The following is a 13,582-nucleotide window of genomic DNA, read 5'->3' on the forward strand; positions in this document are numbered from 1 at the left end:
TAGTTACCTACAAATTATATGTATACGTATATAATATATAACTCGTAAGCGGGTACGAGGTGTATGAAACAGAACACCCGTATTATAAATACTGTCGTTGCCACGCCACGCGAGGATTTAGTTACATTCATTCTACATTCTAACTAAAATGCATGAGAATAATATATACTTATTACTACACTCGTTAACTATACAAAACACGCTCCTACTGCTGCTTATTCTGTCATTACTTTTACATAAACCTTTTAGGTCATTATGGTATACGGTTGTTTATCTGTACACTAAAGTATGAACTCGAATAGCCTAAAGTTTGCTACTGTAATTTATATGAAAATACAGAGCGTGTACGTTTGGCAGTTCCAGTCTATCTCTATAGCTGTCTTCAAAACAACTAAGGCTAGTCACCTGTGTTATATGAGTCAACCGTTATTATGCCCGCTCTACCTTCGCATGAAATTGAAGTTACGTCATAACATCCCGTTGGCAAGAATGCATGCAAAAATTGCGTCAGTGCGTACGTAATATTTTGTTTGTTAATATTTCATCAGCTTACACATTCTGTGAGACATATAGCTACATTCGTTTACTATATATATCTTCCGAAAAACTTTCAATTCAAAGTGATTTTTTGCACAATATAGGACAATCTGTATAACGCGTTTATTAATTGAACGAAATACGAAATTTGTATATACATTAAACACGTTTGAAGACATAATAGCATTCTAATGACAACATATATATATATACATATAAGAATACACTATACGATTACAAAGGTGTAAAATAATACTAGACAGAAGGTGTATACTGTATATATATATAGTATTGTGGGGAAGATGGGACATCTTTAGCACATAATATCCAAATATCTAGATCGTGTTTTACACAATTAACAACAATCTATACGGGAGTCGTTAGGATACGGTTTTAAAATTATTTGAATGTTCTTTGTTTACTACCACATTTGACGAGAAAATAGAAAGATAAGAGGTGTCCCATCTTCTCCCACCGTACAATTTATTCACATTTTCGACACACACACACATATATATATATATATATATATATATATGCTGAAACTCGCTTTTAGTTGTTTTGAATAAACAATCCATCGAAACCAATCCAAAAACTAACCAATTTTGCTTCCAAACGACGCCCAAACTTTTCGATCACCGATTCGACCCAAAGTAACACTTAGTGCCCCGAACCAATTACACGCTTTTCGCCTGAATAATCAACGCCTTTGAAAAATACGCTTGTAGTACCAGTAGGCGTTTTCAGTTGTATAAACAAGGCTGCCATTTAGTTAGTATTTACAGTATTACAGTGATGTAGATTCGTTTTGTTCATGTTTATAAATTCGTTTTTTACCGAATCAAAGCTTAATACTTATACAGGTTTAGGAAAAAAAGGTTACAAAACAGTAAATTTGAAATATTATTGAAAATTTATATGAATAAAGTAAGTTCAGTTTCTGTTAACTGGTTTTGTGTTTAATAACCATTCAAAATTAAACGATTTCTGGCAGAAACTTGCTTTTAGTAGTAACTAGTAATGGTTTTTTTCTTTGTAATTAAACAAGGTGTTGTTTTCTAAACTGCTGGTGGGATATTTCGGCAGTATATATGCTATACTGTTGGAGGTGATTGAATATTACGGCTTTCCACGCGTATTATAGATTCTGTACCTGTCATTGCGAGATTGGTTTCGTAATCTAAATCCAAACTTTACTTTAACTCGGACAGATATCACAAAACAACAATAAAACTAGCTCGACTAAATATCAAGCAGCGCTATATGTATTCTATATTACTAATAAACATATTGCTTTTAACTAAATGATTATGCATATATAGCTAAAAATCTGACGTCTTCAGTAAATGTTTTTAGCAATACACAATGGTCCATAGTTTTCTTTTTATGTTATTGTTTATTATTCCAGGTCGACTACAGTTCAGCGGTGACGTCACCATCAATGACGTCATTCGACTACAGCGAAAGGGTTTGCAGAAGTCCGCACTCTGACCAAAGTAAATGTGGACAACACATATACCCGGATATAAAAGTAAAATAGCGTTTTATTAGTTGGTTAGTGCATAATATAGTAGGGTGGGAAAGATGAGACACCTGATCATTCTATTTTCTCGTCCTAGTTTGTAATAAACAAAAATCATTCAAAGAATTATAAAACCGTATATTCCTATATGACTCCCATATATCGTTGATAATTGTTTAATACAGGATCAGGATATTTGGATACGTTGTGCTAAAGGTGTTACATATTACCTCACAGTACTATATACCACATATTTACCTGCGTTTTTTTACAATTAACAACGCATTTTTTAAATCGTACGGCTAAGGTTATATAACTGTGTAAATATTTTTGTTTACCATCAAAAAAGACGATGTAAGAGAAGGAAAACATTGACTTTTCCTAACATACCATAAAACTCTCATACTACAGTGCGTGTTTCTTTATCATATCAAGCATGCTTATATTTACCATTCCAGGTTGTTCGTACTTCCCCCGATACGAATAGTTTTAGTCCAAACTGCACCCCGTTAAGTTTTCGCTGCCCAAGCTCCCATCTACAAGCAGAAAACAATGAGAACGAAGACTTGGCCAATGACACTGAATACTTGGACGCTAAGGAATGGTTCACAAACGACAAAATCCTTACACCGGTTCGAGATTTTGCAGATTCTCTTCACGCCCCATTGCTTCCATCTGAAGAAAATGGATCAGGATGTACATCGTGGTCGGTGAATAAATACCACCGATCCAGTACCCCGAACATCATTGGGTTCGAGGCTCCTCCTGCCCACCTTCCAGGTGAAATTACAGATGATGGTCTTAACATTATTGAAAGGAAAAGTAAGATCTCTTTGCGAAGTTTTAGCGCCAGACAGTGGGGAGCATTACTGGGTGTTTGTTACGTCAATTTCGCTTCCAATGCAAGCATGTCGATTCTGACTTCGTTTTTTAGTAAAGAGGTAAGTAGAACTCATTTTTTTAGTACTGGCCGCATAGGAATACGGAAGACCTATATTAGGGTGGGGGGAGATTGGACGCCTTTAGCACATAATAACTAAATTTCCTGATCGTGTTTTAAATAAACAAATAACAGCGGTTTATAGGAGTCGTCAGGATACAATTTCATATTTTTTTAATGCTTTTGGTTCACTATCAAATGGGAGGAGAAAACTGGATGAAATTGTGTCCCATCTTACCCCAATCCCACTATGTATTGGTGTATATATTTACTATATATGCCTTCACTGATAAAAACATTAAACCGCAAAAATTGCGCCAGTGCGTGCGTACTATTTTGTTTGTTAATATTTTATCGGCTTTCACATTTTATGTAACATTTAGCTATATTAAGTTTACTATATGACTCTTACATGTAGCTGTATAGAAGCAAGTATAACGATGTCATATACATGTAGCTATATTAAGTCTACTTTATGATGCTTAAGATATCTTAAGAAGTCTATGATATGACTGCACCAAAAAACGTATTGAAATGATGTTTTGACAAAACTAGTGGACACTTTTAATTAAACGAAATCTGACATCGTTATAATTGCTTCTATACACTTCTTAACACGACGAGTGTCTAAAGCTTTTATATTGTGTTTTTTTTTCAGGCAGTTTATCATGGTGCAAATGAATTGGAGATCGGTTTAATATTTGGCTGCTACGCCATAGTTAACTCAATATGCTGCCCACTGTTTGGGTACCTTATACCATTATGCGGTGCTAAGAATATGCTGTTGGGCGGATTGCTTATTTCGAGCTTGTGTTCATTTCTATTCAGGTAAATTCATTTAAAAGTATAACGATTGAATACATAGCTTATTTGGCCCTGTGCGGTAGGGCAACGAAAGTAGTTATAACATGGCTGTTCGGAGCCATAGTTTATAGCGGGGGAAGATGGGACACTGTTTTATTCAATTTTCCCGTCCCATTTGGTAGTAAATATAGAACATTCAAGGAATTAAAAAACCGTATTCTCGCGACTTCTATAGATCGTTTTTAATTGTTTAAAACATAACCCGGATATTTTGATATTATGTGCTAAAAGTGTTCTGTCTTCTCCCAGCCTACTATATGTTTGTAATTGCTAAATCTTTTTCAGCCAGTTATTTCGGTTTACGAGCACCACTTTATTCGTTGCCGGCTGCTTTGTGAGTCGGAGCATTCAAGCGGTCGGTTGTTCTGCTTACTTTATTGGCTCTGCTGTGATCATAGCACGAGAATGGAGAGACAACATAACGTTCGCTATGGGACTGTCGGAAGTTTTCTTAGGAATAGGCATGATATGTGGGCCGCTGTTAGGTGGAGCAATATACGAGGTAATATTCTACAGTATGCTCTATATCAGTGCTCTTCAACCTTTTTGGGGTTGGTGAACCCCTAAAGTTGTTGCGACGAACTCATGCACCCCTGATTGCTTTAACGTAAAGCTAATGACGTCATCAAGGAGAAATGCGTACGAGAATAAGTTCCTGTTTAGTCGAAAAGCACCGCTAATCAAGATCATTAGGAATATATGGTTTGCGGTCAAAGAAAAGACTAGTTTCGCAATTCCCAGTGATGCAAGATATAGAATTCATATAAAAAAAAACTGTAGAGAAGTGGCTAAATTTATTAAAAATGTTCAAAACTGAATATTATTGCTGAAAATTTTTGAAGTTTGTGATGCACCCTTGTATACCCTTTTGCACTGGTGCACCCCTGGCATATTTTGGTGCACCCTAGGGTGCACCGTGTACACCGGTTGAAGAGCACTGCTCTATATAAGCGAGGTCCTTTTCGAGGATCTACGATTTCAGTCAGGTTTGGCCCATTATACTCCAACACATATATCGGCTATTTATGTACGTGGTTCATGCGATTAGTGTAATTCCGTCCCGAATTTAAAACTATCTTCGACTGAAACGAATCATTAATAATAATATAGCAGGGTGGGGGGATGTGGGGCAACTTTTCATTCTATTTCTCGTTCAACTTGGAAGTAAACAAAGAAAATTTAAAGAAATATAAAACCGTATTCTCACAACTCCCATATACCGTTGTTGATTGTTTTAAACACGGTGAAGATATTTGAATACTATGTGCTAAATGTGTTCCGTCTTCTCTCACCCTACTATAATATTAATATCGTAACTGTATTTGCCTCTTTGTTTACGATAGTAAAGGTTTAAAAATATTATACATTTTTAACTTGATCTGTTTTTCCAGAAAGGGGGATTTCAACTTCCTTTTATCGGTATTGGTTTCTTAATGTTGATTGGTTTATTTATCAATGCGGTAGCTCTTCCGAAGTCGACAGACGAATGCCCAACTTCAAATTTTCTTGCCCTTATCAAGTACGTTGTGTTTGCTACTACAAAACTCTGGTACCAAGTGTGAGTTCGTTTAACTGGTGGAATTGAAAAAGTTAGCTTGAACGGCATCTTCATTTAAAACCGGTTTTTAAATCGCTTTATTTTGATTTGGTTAGGGTTTAATGCGGTTTGATTATCGCTTCGGTGTGAGTATTATTGATATACGTTGTCACCGAAGCGTAACAGAATGATTTGATTGACTATAAATGGGAATGTTGCCTATACCAGTCTATATTTAAACCTTAAGCATTTAATGATTTTACTCCTAATTGTATAGTTTCTATAGTAGGGTGGGGAAGATGGGACACAACATCCAAATATCCGGATCGTGTTTTAAACAATTAATCGGTCTATCGGAGTCGGAAAGATACGGCTTAATAATTATTGGAATGTTCTTTGTTTACTAGTTACTACCAAATGGAACGAAAAAATAGAATAAAAAGGTGTTCCATCTCCCCCACCAACCTACTATATACACCATGTAACTTCCAACACTGTGTTAAAACTGTGAAAACTTCGTCATACCGTTTACCTTTAATCACAGGATCCCAAACGTTGCTGTAACTGCTATATTTATGTGCGTTATGTGGGCAGCCATGGATTTTAACATGCCAACGTTATCTTTCCATATGGACGCGTTGAATGCTTCCCCTGTTGAAGTTGGTACCATGTTCCTTATTATGGCAGCGGCTTATACAATAAATGCCCCTCTGGTCGGTCTTGTTGCTAAAACTAAGGTAAACTCTAAACGAATGTTTAACTTGTGAAAATAGTATATAAATTCTGTAACCAAACGAGTCGAAAATCTTGCGTCCGCAACGTATGTATGCAGCATGTGAGCGATTGCTTTTTTGGGGGGTGATTCACATCCTATAATGATGTCTCGTCACATGGCAGACAAAGGGTCACCCATTTAAGATTACAAAAAAAACAGTATAAGATATCTTTTACACTTATAATAATTCATTTTCAGTTCTCCGAGCGAGCCATAATGACATGTGGAAGTCTTATGGTTGGGACCAGTTTTCTCGTTATCGGGCCTTCGCCCATATTTGCCCCCCTTGGCCTTACAGCAGTTAGTTACACTTGCGTTGGAATATCAATGGCAATACTTGGCGCAGGACTCAGCGCGGCACTTGTACCAACGTTTAGTGACCTAACTCACTCAGCAGTGTAAGTGACTTTATCTTACGAAATTAAAACTACTTTTGGCCTTCCTCTTTACTATTTTTACTATACTTTCTTTAAATGAAAAAAATCCCACTCAAGTAACATACTTAACTAGTAAGCTGGCACGAGATGTATAAAACAAAACGACTGTAGATTTTTGACCACGGAAAGAGAAGTATATTACATCCACTATGTATTTTAGCTTACGCAGATGTACTGCTTTGTAATGACTGCTTATTACATACCGGTAGAGTTTAATCAAATTTCGAACGAGTGGTTTTAAAAAAAAAACAAGACAATGTTTCTTGTTTTGCACAATTAATAACATCTAATACGCTACAGAAAACAGAGTATATAACGTTTAAGACTAGAGAACTTTTAAAAGTTAGAGAGAGACTAGAGAGAAAAGTTTAGAAACCTACCACCCACAAAAACTCTCGTAACCGCAATAATAGTAATACTTTTACAGCATAAATAACACGAATACTTTATAGCAATAATAACAGTTAAATAGTAGGGTGGGGAAAGACGGGACACCTTTAGCACATAGTATCCAAATGTTCTGACCGTGTTTTATAGACGATTAACAACAGTCTATGGGAGTCCTAAAGATACTGTTTCATTATTATTTGAATGTTATTTGTTTACTACCAAACGATACGGGAAATAGATGTAAATGTGTCCCGTTTTCCCCATTCTACTATACCTTTACAAATTAGTAATACCTTTACAAAGTTAATACCAGTAATACCTTCACAGTGCTGGGGGTATGAAGGACGATCTTGCCACTGCTGGTCTAGTGGGCGGTGTGTTTAACGGGGCTACCTTCTTTGGGTAAGTTTGCTTATTGTGCTCATAGGTTAAAGTGTTCATCTTAACAAAACGGTACCTGGTACGAAGCTTGGTGCTGCTACTATTGTGGATGTGTGTCATTGGACAAGACCCATTCGTTCGTTCAGGCACTTATAGTGCTTATTTGTGTACATATACCGGCACTTATTTCCGTTACTGGAATAACAGTGATATAGGAAATAATTTGTTCAAATATGCATAAGCAAGTTCCAAAAAAATGCATGCTGATTAATAGTATTAAAGTTTTGTGTCGCTGTATACAGTTAAAGTACCCCCACATCAAGAGCATGTAACATAGTAGGTTGGGGTAAGATGACCCATGTTTTTATTTTCTTTAAACGTCCTATTAGTAGTGAACAAGAAATATCTACAGTATATAACCTTATCACGTCTCTAAAAGAGCTGTTACCTGTTAAAACAAAATTAGAAAATATGAAATTTAATAATGTGCTAACCGTTATAGCAGCTAACGGCATCTTATCTAACAGTGTTGTAAATCAACAAAGTACACGTTTATGTATTAGCAAAAAAATGTATTTGTTTGTATTTTCTATTTTTTACCTCAGTGAATTCCTGGGGCCAACAGTAGGCGGTGCTCTAATGCAGAAATATAAAGATTACAAGATTGTGAGTTCTCTTTTCGCTGCATTCGTGTTCGTTCTGGTAAGTGTGCACGCATATTTTGGGTTTGCATTATTAACTTAATTTAAAAGTTATTTTAAAAAAGTTATTTTAAATGGCTAATTAAACAATGTGTTCGTATGCATGCAAAACGTTATGATTTTTAGAATGCTAATTGTTTTATTGGAAAATTCACCACTTTAATCTTGATAAAATCGACCTGATATATGCCTGTTAGCAACAGTAAATATAATGTATTAGGGTGGGGAAGATGGGCCACATTTCTATTCTATTTTCTCGTCCCATTTTGTAGTAAACAATAAACATTGGAAGTATTATAAAACTGTATCCTCACGATTCCAATAGATCGTTGTTAATTGTTCTAAACGCGATCAGGATATTTGGATATTATGTGCTGAAGGTGTTCCATCTTCCCCACCCTACTATATATATTTATCTGCTATCAATATGCTGTACGATCTCTACTTACCAGATCTCTGCTATTGGTTTTTTCTATTTCGTGGATTGGAGAAAAGACGTTTCAAAACGTAAGAAAATTGAAAACAACAACGAAAAGAAACCATGTCTTGATACTGTGCAGACTCTGTACGATACAATAGAATAAAGGTAAATATAGTTGGAAATATATCTGCGATTGCATCGCTATGTATATTTTCGGAATATTGACAAAATTGTGTAACCGTATAAAAGAGCATTGTTAATTGTTAAAACACGATTAGGAAATATAAAAATTGTATGTGCTAACGGTATTTATCTTAACCCACAGTACCATACATTGCAAACCAATAATTCAAATGTTATAAAATTATTGATAGTACGTTTAACACTTTATTCCAGAAGAGATATTTTCTTCAATTTACAGAAGAACGAAAAAAAACTGCGGCGAGTCGAAAAAAACTTTATATAGTACTGTGGGAGAAGATGGGACCCCCCTTTAGCACATAATATCCAAATATCCTGATCGAGTTTTAATAAACAACGGTCTACAGAAGTCGTGACGATACAGTTTTTTAATTCTTTAAATGTTTTTCGTTTACTACCAAATAGGACGAGAAAAAAGAGTGAAAAGGTGTCCCAACTTCTCTCACTCTCACTATATCTTGCTATAAAAAACTGAAGTTCACTTTGTTTAAAACTGTGCGTATTTCTTTTGTTTTCCCTTTCTTTATACATTTTCTTGAAAAGTTTAAATGTACCAACTGTTCATTTAATAAAAATATTTGTCCACTCTATTAATTTATTTGTGTGCTTCATGTTTGCATCGCAATTTATAAAATGTCACAAGCAAGCCAAAAATAAAACCAATGCTATATATAGTAGGAAGGGAAAGATGGGACACCTTTTCATTCATTTCTCTCCCATTTAGTAGTAAACGAATAACATTCAAAAAATTATAAAACCTTTTCCTCACGACTCACAAACATTTAAAACACGGCTAGGTCTGTATATTATGTGATAAAGGTGCCCTATCTTACGCTACAGTACTATACATGTTACTTTTGACATAATATCAAAATATCCTGATCGGGTACTAAACAATTAACAACGATTTATGAGAGTCGTTGGGATACGGTTTTATGATTATTTGAATGTTTTTTACTCACTACCAAATAGGACAAAATAATAGAATGAAATGGTGTCTCATATTCCCCCACCCCGCTATATTATAAATTATTCATTACATCCACTTAAATCATTGGGCTTCTATTCCGGATATACGTTTTCTACGCTTCGCCGACGTTCTTACTAATTTCTTAATGTCAAACAGTTCACTGGTATGGCAACGGAGTTTCAAATGGAATATCACAAATTAAATTATTGATTCTTTCAAAATATGTAAACCGTAACGAGAGGAAACAAGCCTTTAATGGCGCTACATACAATAGATTAGTATAAATTATTAAACAGTTAAAAGTTTGTATTCGTGTGCAAACAAGCGTAAATTCTACAGATGTTTTCTTGACCAAAGCCTATATGACATACTAGGGTGGGGGGATGCTGGGACACCTTTAGAACATAATGTCCAAATATCCTGATCGTGTTTTAAACAATTTACAACGGTCTATAGGAGTCGTAAGGATATGGTTTTATAATTCTTTAAATGTTCTTTGTTTACTACTAAATGAGACGAGAAAGTAGAGTCAAAAGGTGTCCTATCTTCCCCACCCTAGTGCATATATTATCTTCGAAAAAGATGTAACAGTGTTTTAAGCGATGTAATATTTCAAGAATATTGCATATTTATCCAAATCTAATGTCCTTCAGCGATTTCGAAACTGGTTTAAAATTGTTGCTTCGGTCACGACCCACGGTAGGAGAAGTCTGTAAAGATCTTGACACCCGTTTTAAGTTTGGCGACTTTGACACGGATATATCCTGTTGAATAGAAATGATTTAACTATAAACACTATACCTTAAAAATTCTGTGAAAATTAATTAAAAAAGTATATATTAGGATCTTTTAATGGTGATAATTTTTATGAATGACCCGTTCGGCTTGCTATCCACGCTCATATACAAACGTATTGTAGAGTTGGGGAAAATGGGACACCTTTTCATTCTGTTTGCTGGTTCTGTTGGTAGTAAACAAAAAACATTCGAAGAGTTATGAAACCTTATGCTCACGACTCTCATAGGACGTTTTTAACTGTATAAATCACGATCAGGATATTTGGATATTATTTGCTGAAGGTGTCCCGTCTTCTCCCATCCTACTATATATTAAACATGGGTTGTGTTCTATTGTAATGACGTAAATTGGGATACATCGTCTGACTTTACCGATGACATTGATGTGTAATAATATACTAGCAACATCTTTAACCACGTGATAATTAGCACATAATACCCAAATGTCGTGTTTTAAACAATTAACAACGGTCTATGAAAGTCGCGAGAATTCGTTTTGTATTTATTTTAATGTTCTTTGTTTACTATCGAATGGGGCGAGAAAATAGAATGAAAAGTATCCCACCTTTCCCACACCCTACTGTATATATAGTATAACAGTGGGGTAGGGTAGGATGAATAGTGCTAAAATAGGAAAATAACGTTAAAACAGGAAACAAATTCTTTAACAATATTATACAGTAGCTTAATTCCAATACACTCTGGACATCCTAAATCTTAATTTCTTGAACTAAAATTACCTTCATGCTATTTGTCAACGATACTCCAAGGTTCGCGTATTCTGTTTCACTACTGCTTGTCGTGTCGTTCAAGCTTGGTAACGATGGTAAAGATAACTGTTGAATAGGCGATGAAAAATTCGATGAAGTTATCAAATATGACGTCATGGTGGCGTCAATCGTTGCAACACTGATAGATCGCTGCCCAGTATTTACAGTCGCTTGTCCGTATTGAGTTAACGGTGTATTGGTTGGTGTACTTCGTAGACTGTCGACCGTAGCATAAATTTCTTCCTGCGGTGTTTCAGGTGCTTCTCTCCCCGCAGAATCGATTCCTCGTTCCCGGGGTACCGATATTGCAGCGTAGTAATTTTTTTCGGCTCTCATGGCATGCTTTGTTAAGAACGGATACCTTGGCCGCCGTTTGAGGTAGTATAATACGACCACAATACTAAAAATTACAGTTAAACATAACAGGATACCAATTATAACGAACTGGAGGTCTTGTTCTTCAAACGTTCGGTTTGCAAAATTTGGTGCTTTCGACGTCGATGCAGACGACATTGCCTTTTTGCAAGACTAACTCCTACATAGCCTTTATCTTGTGTTACATATAACAGTTAACTTTAGCGATAAATATCAACACTTAACTATACAAAACCTTATTTTATATGTATAAATAAAACGCCAAATAGAAACCTTGTAGCCAATTTAACCATACAAAATCTTAGTTTACATGCGTAAATAAAATATTCTATACTTACTGCTAATATTTATACCGTATATTTTCAACTTTATATTCACAGACAACAAACAGTACGATGAGCCAACTAGGTTTGACCACAACGGTTCATTTTGAATCCGCTTTTGTTCGCGCCTTTGTTCAACCTGGAGCAAACAAAGGAATAATTCTCGTACAACAGATGTCTCAGGGGCGGACGAAGAACTGTTTGCCTTAAATAAACTAGAATGAAAAAATTCAAACACATCCGAAAAAATATAAAACACAGCCAAATGGAATATATAGAGTTTCATAGTTTAATAATAACTATTTAGAAAAATACACATCTAAGATACGTATATACCGAACATTTTTGTCTCGGGTATTTTGTTTCGGGCTTTATCCATGTTTTGTTAATGTTTTACCCAGGTTTTGCCCGTGTTGTGCCCATGTTCAGTCAGTGTTTTGTCCATATTTTGCCCATGCTTTCTTCATGATATGCCCTTTATGTTTATCCATGTTTGTAATCGTGGTTTGACCGTGTTTTTCCTATGTGCAATCTATCTTTTGGACATGTTCGTTTTGGTATTGTTTTTTTCCGTAATTTAGTCATTTTTTGTCCATGTTTTCCCCGTATTTTGTCCAGGTTTGGTCCATGTCCTGTCCGTATCTTGACCATGTTCTGAAAGTGTTTTTAGTGTATAGTGCAGGCCTATACTAGGGTAGTGTATTGTACTAGTGTAGTGTACTATGGTAGTGTACTAGTGTAGTGTACTAGTTTATTGTACTAGTGTAGCGTATAGTGTAGTGTACTAGTGTAGTGTACTAGTGTAGTGTACTAGTGTAGTGTATAGTGTAGTGTACTAGTGTAGCGTACAAGGTAGTGTAGTGTACTAGTGTAGTGTACTAGTGTAGTGTACTAGTGTAGCGTACTAGTGTAGTGTACTAGTGTAGTGTACTAGTGTAGTGTACTAGTGTATTGTACTAGTGTAGCGTGATAGTGTAGCGTGATAGTGTAGTGTACTAGTGTAGTGTACTAGTGTAGTGGACTAGTGTAGCGTACTAGTGTAGTGTACTAGTGTAGCGTACAAGTGTAGCGTACAAGTGTATGGTACTAGTGTATTGTACTAGTGTATTGTACTAGTGTAGTGTACTAGTGTATTGTACTAGTGTAGCGTGATAGTGTAGTGTACTAGTGTAGTGTACTAGTGTAGTGTACTAGTGTAGTGTACTAGTGTAGTGTACTAGTGTAGCGTACAAGTGTAGTGTAGTGTACTAGTGTAGTGTACTAGTGTAGTGTACTAGTGTAGCGTGATAGTGTAGTGTACTAGTGTAGTGTACTAGTGTAGCGTACACGTGTAGTGTACTAGTGTAGTGTATTGTACTAGTGTATTGTACTAGTGTAGTGTACTAGTGTATTGTACTAGTGTAGCGTGATAGTGTAGTGTACTAGTGTAGTGTACTAGTGTAGTGTACTAGTGTAGCGTACAAGTGTAGTGTACTAGTGTATTGTACTAGTGTAGCGTACTAGTGTAGTGTACTAGTGTAGTGTACTAGTGTAGTGTAGTGTACTAGTGTAGCGTGATAGTGTAGTGTACTAGTGTAGTGTACTAGTGTATTGTACTTGTGTAGTGTACTAGTGTAGTGTACTAGTGTAGTGTACTTGTGT

The 13,582-nt window shown here is 35.6% G+C and overlaps 2 protein-coding genes across 4 annotated transcripts; one reads left to right on the forward strand and one right to left on the reverse strand.

Moving 5' to 3' along the window:
- Positions 1-1,362: 1,362 nt before the first annotated feature.
- Positions 1,363-8,953, forward strand: LOC100187253 (MFS-type transporter SLC18B1-like). 3 transcript variants are annotated; one of them, XM_002119208.5, is made up of 12 exons: positions 1,363-1,464; positions 1,946-2,068; positions 2,518-3,000; positions 3,658-3,827; positions 4,149-4,365; positions 5,255-5,382; positions 5,945-6,137; positions 6,374-6,573; positions 7,330-7,404; positions 7,989-8,085; positions 8,537-8,670; positions 8,902-8,953. In XM_002119208.5, the coding sequence occupies exons 1-11, from the start codon at positions 1,456-1,458 to the stop codon at positions 8,666-8,668; spliced, it is 1,827 nt and encodes a 608-aa protein (XP_002119244.3). In that variant the 5' UTR covers positions 1,363-1,455; the 3' UTR covers positions 8,669-8,670; positions 8,902-8,953. The 3 variants fall into 3 exon arrangements, with proteins under 3 accessions (XP_002119244.3, XP_018672789.1, XP_018672792.1); XM_018817244.2 differs by having other exon boundaries at positions 8,927-8,953; XM_018817247.2 differs by lacking the exon at positions 1,363-1,464 and adding an exon at positions 1,541-1,645.
- Positions 8,954-9,874: 921 nt separating this feature from the next.
- Positions 9,875-12,003, reverse strand: LOC108950950. The gene is made up of 2 exons (XM_018817248.2): positions 11,214-12,003; positions 9,875-10,440 (listed from the first exon to the last, which is right to left on the reverse strand). Exons 1-2 carry the CDS (start codon positions 11,754-11,756, stop codon positions 10,306-10,308), a joined length of 678 nt encoding a protein of 225 aa, XP_018672793.1. The 5' UTR covers positions 11,757-12,003; the 3' UTR covers positions 9,875-10,305.
- Between the last annotated feature and the right edge of the window lie 1,579 nt (positions 12,004-13,582).

The sequence above is a fragment of the Ciona intestinalis genome, unplaced genomic scaffold, assembly GCF_000224145.3.
Source record: "Ciona intestinalis unplaced genomic scaffold, KH HT001196.1, whole genome shotgun sequence".
In the NCBI taxonomy this organism is placed as follows: Eukaryota; Metazoa; Chordata; class Ascidiacea; order Phlebobranchia; family Cionidae; genus Ciona; species Ciona intestinalis.

Bases quoted from the DNA above. Each gene is read 5' to 3' on its own strand.
- LOC100187253 (XM_002119208.5), top strand. The intron at 6,138-6,373 runs GTAAACTCTAAA...ATTCATTTTCAG, and splicing joins GTCTTGTTGCTAAAACTAAG to TTCTCCGAGCGAGCCATAAT. The intron at 8,086-8,536 runs GTAAGTGTGCAC...TCTACTTACCAG, and splicing joins CTGCATTCGTGTTCGTTCTG to ATCTCTGCTATTGGTTTTTT.
- LOC108950950 (XM_018817248.2), bottom strand. From the start codon at position 11,756: ATGTCGTCTGCATCGACGTCGAAAGCACCAAATTTTGCAAACCGAACG. The intron at 10,441-11,213 runs GTAATTTTAGTT...TCTATTCAACAG, and splicing joins CGTTGACAAATAGCATGAAG to GATATATCCGTGTCAAAGTC.